This window comes from Chiloscyllium plagiosum, chromosome 5 (assembly GCF_004010195.1).
Source record: "Chiloscyllium plagiosum isolate BGI_BamShark_2017 chromosome 5, ASM401019v2, whole genome shotgun sequence".
Classification (NCBI taxonomy): Eukaryota; Metazoa; Chordata; class Chondrichthyes; order Orectolobiformes; family Hemiscylliidae; genus Chiloscyllium; species Chiloscyllium plagiosum.
The window spans coordinates 49752250-49761411 of record NC_057714.1 but is presented as its reverse complement, the minus strand read 5'-3'; the positions used below and the strand labels follow the sequence as shown (position 1 = coordinate 49761411).

The following is a 9162-nucleotide window of genomic DNA, read 5'->3' as shown; positions in this document are numbered from 1 at the left end:
GACAACTAAATCAAACACCTGGCCTGGTTCATTACCAAGCACTAGATCCAGTGTGGCCTCCCCTCTTGTCGGCCCTTTGACATACTATGTCAGGAAACGCTCCTGCACACGTTGGACAAAACTGATCCATCTGACATACTAGAGTTATAGCATTTCCAATCGATGTTGGGGAAGTTAAAGTCCCCCATAATGACCACCCTGTTCCTTTCACTCCTACCCAGAATAATTTTGCCAATCCTCTCCTCCACCTCCCTGGTACTCTGCGGAGGCCTATGAAAAACTCCAAGCAGTGTGACCTCTCCTCCCTGATTTAAACCTCAGCCCATATTACCTCAGTAGACGAGTCCTCGTCAAAAGTTCTTTCAGCCACTGTTACACTATTTTTAACTAACAAGGCCACACCTCCCCCTCTTTTACCGCCTTGCCCATTCTCAATGAAAGATCCAAACCCTGGAACCTGCAACATCCATTCCTCAACCTGCTGTATCCATGTCTCCGAAATGGCCGCAACATTGAAGTCCCAGGTACCTATCCATGCTGCAAACTCACCTTGGATACTCCTAGCGTTGAAGTAGACACACTTCAAACCAGCTTGCTATCTGCCAGCACATTCCTGTGGCTGTGAAATCCTGTCCCTGCCCTCCCTACTCTCATCCTCATGTGCACTGCAAGGACCTCAGGTTCCCATGCCCCTGCTAAGCTAGTTTAAACCCACCCAAATAGCACCAGCAAAATTCTCACCCAGGAACTGGTTCAAGTGAAGATTGTCCTGTTTGTACAGGTCCCACCTTCCCCAGAATGAGCCCCAATTATCCCAGTGCCTGAAACCCTCCCTCCTGCACCATCCCTGCAGCTACGTGTTCAGCTGATATCTCTCCCTATTTCTTGTCTCGCTATCACATGGCACGGGTAACAAACCAGAGATAGCAACACTGTTTGTTCTAGCTCTCAGCTTCCTTTTTCTACCTATGTCATTGGTACCTACATGGGCCACGACTTTGGGCTGGTCACCCACTCCCTTCAGGACCCCAAAGATATGATCCGAGACATCACTGACCCTGGCACCTGGGAGGCAACATACCAACCGTGATTCTCGGTCATTCCCAACAAACCTTTTATCTGACCCTCTAACGATTGAGTCCCCAATGACTAACACTTTCTTCCTTTCCCTCCTTCCCTTCTGTGCAACAGGGACAGGCTCTGTGCCTGAGACCTGGGCCCCACTGCATACCCCTGTAAAGCCTCTTCTGTCCGATATGATTTTAAGGGAATTGAGGGTAGTGAAAATGAGACAGAAAAGTGTAATTGTGGTAGAAGATTTGCTATAATCTTATTGAATAATGAAGTGGGCTCAAGGATCTGTAAAAGTTATTTGGTTTTTATTTCTTCAGTTTTTTAATTTTGTGCAATATAATGTGAGCAATGATAGCCTAACTGTTATTCCCCATGCAAATTTTGGACCATCAAGTCAAAGCCCAGACTTTTAAGAATGTCTGAGATCCTGGTCTAAAAATTGTAAGCAAGGCATTGAAAGATGCAAAAGTTAATTCACTAGATAAAGAACAGGCCAGAAATTTCGTGAGACTTCCATTTCCTTATCTTCCAGCTTGAAAGCATTTTGTTGTGGAAATTCCTGGATGTGCTAAATGGTCACAATGCAGTGATATCAACAGGATATCTGGGACTTAAGTAAATTGTAGAAACAACTGTCTTTCTTCCTTCAGAACCAATATTCCCTGAGGTAGATGTGTGAAGCCAGGAATTTTCCTGACTTCCACTATCTTCCCTGAAGACAAAATTATGGCCCTTCATAATCTGCTTACAGCTTGTTTTTCTACCTATCTTTGTATTATCAGCATATTTAGCTGAAATATAGTTGGTCTATTTGTCAAAATGATGAACTTAGTTTGGCAATAGTTGCAGTCTCAAACCTTTGATACTCTACTAGCTAGAGTTTCCTCAACTGAAAATGACCTCTTTATGCTGACTCTGTTTCCTATAAGTTAGCTGATTGTCACATCCATACTAACATGTCACCGCCAATGTCATAAACATTTATTCTGTGCAGTAATCTTTTATGTATTGCCTTTTGGAAATCAAAATGTACTGCATCTACTGATTCCCCTTTGTCCAGACCTGTTTGTCACATGCTCAAAAAACTGAGTGAATTTGTCAAACACAATTTTGCTTTTACAAAACCACTTTGACCTGATTGTTTATTATTTTCTAAATATTCTACTACTAAATAATAGATTCCAACATTTTACCAATGTCAGATGTTAGGGTAGCTGGCCCATCATTTTCTGCTCCTTTCTTGAATATGAATTTATATTTGCAGTTTTCTTGCAAATCCCTTGCGACTTTCCCAAATCTTGGTGATAGCTGTGGTCATCAGTTTAGGTCTAATGGGTGGCAGGGTGACACAATAGTTAGCAATGCTGCTTCACAGCCCTAGGGACCTTAGTTCCCTCAGGAATTGTGTGAGTGGCGTTTGCACATTCTCCCAATGCCTATGTGGATTCCTTCCCACAGTCCAAGATATGCAGGTTAGGTGGATTGTCATGCTAAATTTCCCCATAGTGTCCAGCGATGTGTAGGCTGGGTGGATTAACCAGGTAAATGCAGGGTAATGGATGGGGGAGGGGAATCTGGATCTGGGCGGGATGCTATTCAGACTGTCGGTGCAGATATGATGGGCCAAATGGCTTTTATCTGCACTATAGGGGTTCTATGATATGATAATATGTAATATTGAAAATTCTTCAAGTTAGTTGCTTTATCAGTGGTCTTTGTGCCTCCAGCTGCCTGCGTCCTAAGCTTTGGAGTCATTCCCCAAAGTTCTCCGTTCTTCTATCTTTTTTCACCTCCTTTAAGACATTACTTAGAAGCTACCTCTAACCAAGTTAATAAAGGCAAAATACTGCTGGTGCTGAAGATCTGAAATAAAAACAATATGCTGAGGAAACTCAGCAAACCCAGCAAAATATGTGGAGAACAGAGAAACCGAGTTTGTGTCGAAACCCTTTGAATAACCTTTTGTCCAAGAACTTGCCTTTCCATGTAGCTCAGTTTCAAATGTTGCTTAATGCTCCAGTTTATTACATTAACCTACTATATAATTACAAGTCACAGTTTAGTTTCAGTGAATTATGCAAAACCTGTATGGCTAGGAGTGATGTAATACAAATGTACATATACGTGCCTGAAATAACAACAAAAAATGAGGACGTTTTCTATACCAGCAGAGTTCACATTTCCAGTCATTTATAACTTTGTCATTCTTGATTTTGAAGACCATATGGCTGTGGAGGATAAAGTTTGATCTGCGGATGGATGACTGATGTGTGAAGATACTGTGACAGTAACATGTTCCAGCTGAAACTTTGGAAATAACTGCAGTTGCTTCACTTGCAGTTTGGTTACTTAACTATGTGGAACGTGCTAGAAAACATTTAATATATTGCTTCGGCTTCATTATGACATTTTTTCTCGCACAAGTGTTGGCCATATTGTATAAGGAGAGTTTGGGTTGACTGGGCTTGTATTCTCCGAAGCTTAGAAGAAAAAGAGGGGATCTCATTGAAACCTATGAAATTCTGAAAGAACTGGACAAATTGGATATAAAGATGATGTTCCCTTGTTTGGAAATCTGGAACAAGGGGACACAGCCACAGAACACATAAACCTTTTAGTGCTAAGATGAAAGGGTGATGCCCCTTCGGAATTCTCAATCACACAGTGATTCAGTCAGGATATATTACAGAAAGAAATGTCATTGGACAGGCAAATGGACATACATGGAATAGTGTAGGTGGGATGGGCTTCAGATTAGTATGACAGGGTGACACAACATCGAGGGCCGAAGGGCCTGTACTGCGCTGTAATGTTCTATGTTTTATAACTTGATTTCTAGATATTAAAGGTATCAAGGAAATGGGAAGTGAGTGAGAGTATGTCATTAAGATAGAGATTCAGCCATGACCATATTGAATTATGAAACAGGCTTGATATGCTAAATGGCCTACTCTAGCTCCTCCCTGATATTTCTGTGCACATCTGTTTTCCCTACTGCATTGTTACTAAAACTGAACTGCCAAAGGTGAAAACATGCCAGGTACATGAAGCATAAGGTCATTATTATTTCCTTTACGATTCAGATTGTTTAACCTGGATCTGGATCGTACTTTTTCAATCGGTGCAGATATAATGAACCAAACAGTCTTCCTCTTTGTCATAAACTTCTATGATTTGAGCTAAAATTATAATTTCATGAAAATTTGAAATTTCAAAACTTAAAAAGGGTGAGGAATGGGTTATTTTTACAGCAGCATGATTCATACTGCTACATTTCATCATGATACAACGAAGTTTTGGATGCATGATGAGTTGGCAATTCTATGCACATGCCTAGTTGGTGCAGGTTATTGCCATTCTGCTGTATAGCTGTTCTCCAGACAGACTAATCAATTCACAGATTTGTAGCATTTGCATAGCAGCAGGAATACAGATACTGCCAATTCATGGCTGCCAAATAAAATGAACGTTTGATTGTTTCTCATTGCTGCTTTTCCTTTTAACAGTTTAAAAAAGAAGAGCCAGTTCTGAGCAGCCAAACTAAATCCTCAGGCACACCAGTGGACAGTGTAAGGTCAGTCAAAGTCTTTCCTAATATCTTTGCACATGTTCTCTGATCTTCCCATCGAAAACTTTTCTCATAAGACAGAGTAGTCTAGATGACATCTGTGTTTCATTTTGTCTAGTATTTCAAGGTATGTCATCATTAATTGGAGAATTTTCATTTTCTAAGATGATATTTTCCCTCAGCATTTTTTTAAAAGAAATCATTTTATTATCTCTCTGCCAAAGAGTATGAAGTCCATAAGAATGTAAGATACAGGAGCAGATTTAGGCCATTTGGCCCATCGAGTCTGCTATGCATTTGATTCACTGATAGCTAATGACATATTTCTCAACCCCATTCTCCTGCCTTCTCCACGTAACCCATGATCCATTTATCAATCAAAACCTAAATACCCCCACAATGACTTGGCCTCCAGAGCCTTCTACAGCAATGAGCTTCACAGATTTCCCCACCCTCTGGCTGAAGAAAATCCTCCACATCTCAGTTGTAAAGGGCCATCCTTTCACTCTGAGGCTGTGCCCTCAGGTCCTCGTTTCTCCTGTTAGTGGAAACATGCTCTCCATATTCAGTCTGTGTAGGCCTCTCAGTATTCTGTAAGTTTCAATGAGATCCCCCTCGTCCTTCTAAATTCCATCAAGGAAAGACCCAGAGTCCTCAACCATTTCTCATACAACAAGCCCTTCAAGTTCAAGTTACTCTGCAGAACCAGGCAGACAACACAGCTGTCAGGACTCTTGATCCTGACCACAGAGAAGGCTGTCTTATCCCCTGACTATACTATCCCCTGTTATAACTACATTTCTCTTTTCTCCCCTCTCATGAATGGCTCTCTGTACCACAGTGCTATGGTCAGTTTGCTCATCCTCCTGACAGCACCCACTCTCATTTATACAGGGACCAAGAATCTCAAACCTGTTAGACAAGCTCAAGGGCTGGAGCCCTGTATCTGTCTCGTTCTTAGTCACAGCCTCCTGTCCCTGATCACTGACTGACTGAATTTAAGGCCGTTAATCCAAGGGGTGTGACTGCCTGCTGAAGCACAACATCTAGGTGTGTTTGAAGCGGAGACTCCCAGCTCGTTAACTTAGAGCCGAATGTTCCTCAAGAAACCAACGCTTGCCACAGGTGTGATCACTACGCGCCACAATAGGGTCCGCATCTCTGGCTCGGCATCTCTATTTAATTTGATTTTAAAAAGCTGGTCTTTTAGCCTATAGCCTGTAAATATTTTGCCTATTTACCCCTAATCTGAAGGTAACCTATAATATATAGTCAAATTAGTAGCTATCACCAACCAATGAACTTGTGGTTTACCTGTGATATCACTCTCCTGTTTTAAAAGGAATCTTATAAACTAGTAACCAAAAAAAGCAAGTAAATTGCATTATCGAATTTCCACATTGCCTCCAAATTTCCCAAACTATATACTCACTCAGGCTGTGTCTCACTGTGGGTGGGGTCTCTCCTTCCTAACTGCACAAAGCTTATTGAGTCTGTAAGAACACAGATGGTAGTAAGCCTGAAAATATCTACTTACCTCTTTCCCATCTGTCTCAGTAATGAGTTGTCAGATGCACAAAATACTGCAAGACCTATGCCACCTGCGCTCTGTAGTATTCGAGATGGAGCTTTAAGATCTATTTTGTTCCTGATATGTTTAATTCATAATTCATAATCAGGTTGGCCCTACAGAAAATTGAAAGACTCCTTGAGCATCCGGCGAATAGTTCCATGTCGTGCTATTCCGATGATCACTTTTGCCATGATAGCCTCTTTTTGGGAAGAGCAAGCCTCAGGCCACCCTAATCAGCCTTTATCAGCATTTAGTGCCATTTAATTAGGGATCCTATCAGTGAGGCTTGTTTTTAAGATTTTCCGGCTGATAGAACACTTCATTGTCATGAGATATTTGTCCTTCTATTTATCTTCCTCTTCAACAACTAGTTCACAGTTCTGTTCGAGCATAAACATCAATAGAGTGTTTAGCAGCTGGATGGCTAATGGAATTTAGTGTGCTGGGAAGTTAGAATTAGAGGTGTCCTCCGGATCATGCCAAATTTAATGGCAAGGTATGATTTTCAGCTTCTGTAATGATTTCCTCGCCTCAGCCAGACTGGAAGGCTGGTTGACTGGGTTGAGCTTGTAGGCTTATGATGCAAGACTGCAGCTGAGGAACTGGATTGCAGGAAAAGAAAGATCTGTCTATGAAAGTGGATTGTTGAGAAAGTCCATCCATGAAGAAGATTGAGGGCGGTGTGTGCCGAAAATCTGGTAAGGGTATGGTGGGAGGGTCACTGTCATTGGCAAAACCTACATTGACTTTTTACTTTCTGTGATCAGTATATTTTATGTAAGAAATATGTGTGTTTTGTCAGTTAGCTGCGAGGCTTCTTGCAGTCATGTTTCTCAGGTGAGCTCAAAAGACGGGAAAGGTTGAGGGGAGTCCTTCTCCCACTTTCAAGGTATTGCTGCTTCATACCTTTGATTAGTTGACTAGCAGCCGGTTCAATCACGTTCCAATGGAATTATCTCCATGGAGCCACTTATTGTCCTCAAAGGTAATCAGAAAATATGACTTTCCTCATGTGACCCTTTCAAGTCCAGTGTCGTTTTCCAAATATGGTGGAGTAGCGAGGATGTTTAAGCATCCTATGCTAAGACTTTCACACCACTGAAGTTTGAAACAGGCAGTTTATTTGTATTCCAATGGCTCATTCAGTTTGAAATTAACCTTTTGAATTTGTTTCAGGAAGAGACATTGAATCAACATCAGTCTTTTTGTTCCCTTTTGAGATGAGGGAATGTTCCAACCTACAAAATAAATTAGGCGTTCCTGAGGCAGACATCTTTCTGCACTTGTCATGGTCCATTTTTAAATATAAAAATTAAGTTGAAATTCAGAATACACTAGAATGTGACACCATGGAAAAAGAATCAGCAGGGAGAAGATGGGCATGCTGGTGATAATAGTGTGGTCTGTGGGGAATAGCAGGAGGTCACAGGGTCATGTGGCAGCTGGATCTGATCACAGTGCGATTATGAGTGGGAGTGACAGAGCAGCTTGGTGGGCTATGGAGAAACACTGTTCCTTCCTGCCCAGAGAACAGTTTGATTCTTTTCTTTCCAATTCATGGGAAACTTATCTGATGAGTGTTAAAGGTGGAACAAGTATCATTTTAGGCAGCAATTTTCATTAATGTGTTTAAATTAAACTATTAAGAGGTCTATTAAGAGGAGGTTGGCTGTCCAGCCCACTCTTCTCATCTGTCTTACTATTGAAAGTCAGCAGACTCCTGGAGGATTGCATTTATGTTTGACTTCTTACATCTTAATTTCCCTCTTGACCCAAATCTATCTGCTGTGAGATTTGCAATTATATCCGTCCATCCAAAAGGTATTTTTTAAGGAACTCTGGCAGATCCTTTGACAACTGTTGCTTAATGTAATGCTCCAGTACCTCACAGTAGTCAGCATCCCAATTCTAGTAGAATGTTTTTGTCAGCTAACTTTGCTTTGTTTGCCAGAATCATATTGCTTTTTATTTTGAAAATTGCAATTGTACCACTAGTGCGCTGGCTCATTGTTGTCTTGTGACCTCAACCTCTACTTTAATTGCCTTTGTATGCAATCTGTGGGAACTATCAAACACACTTCACTTGAAATATGGTGTCAGAGTAGGGCAGCATGTATGTATTTTCAGAACTGTAAGAGAGACAACTACTAAAAGAAATATCAAGGGAGAAGTTAAAACAACGGGTTACATCTTCAAATGACTGGACGAGTCAAAATGAATATGCATTTTCCACTCTCTCCTGCCCTTAAAATTGTAAGGAGGGGGGATCCAAGATAGCGGCTACCCAGCAAGTCTGAGTCTACAGTGCTCCTCCCAAGACTTGGGTAAAGTGGGTCACCCACCCCCACCACACTCACCAAATCATTTATAATAACTGTTTAATTTAGTTAGTTGTTTAATATTAAACTTAAACAATCTAATCTTTAGTAAAAATGACTAAATGGAAGGGAGCTCGCAGCTCTCAACAAGCACGAACCCCTCCCCCACCCTCTCCAGCTGCAGCTGAGGTGTCCACAGCCGCCCCGGGGGACTTACCTACGGTGACAAGCCTTGTGGAGATGATCTCCAAACTGGACGCGAAAATCGACGCTTTCATTGAAGAATCCCGAAATCGATGGGACTCACTCTCGGCCGTGCTGCAGAAGCACGACCGAGACATCCAGGAAATTGAGCGCTGAGTCGGAGGGGCGGAGTTAAAGGCCGCGACCTCCGAAACTACAGCTCAATCGGCCGTGGATTAGGTCCGGACTCTCGAACAGCGAGTCCGGACCTTAGAAAATCACATTGATGACCTTGATAATTGAGGTCGTCGAAAAAATATTCGTTTGCTGGGTCTTCCCGAACGGGAAGAGGAAGGCCAGCTTACAGCATTCCTCCAGCAGTGGCTGACACAGCTTTTAAATCTGGAAGCTGGATCAGGCCAGGTAAGGGTAGAATGGGCCTACCG

General features: G+C 41.9%; 1 protein-coding gene across 1 annotated transcript in view; it reads left to right on the top strand.

Moving 5' to 3' along the window:
• The window catches only part of LOC122549886 (band 4.1-like protein 4B), a 385280-nt gene that overhangs the window by 319681 nt on the left and 56437 nt on the right, over window positions 1-9162 (top strand). Inside the window, exon 19 of the mRNA XM_043690060.1 lies at window positions 4581-4648. Within this exon, the coding sequence (XP_043545995.1) occupies window positions 4581-4648 (68 nt within the window). The remainder of the gene's footprint in view (window positions 1-4580; window positions 4649-9162) is intronic.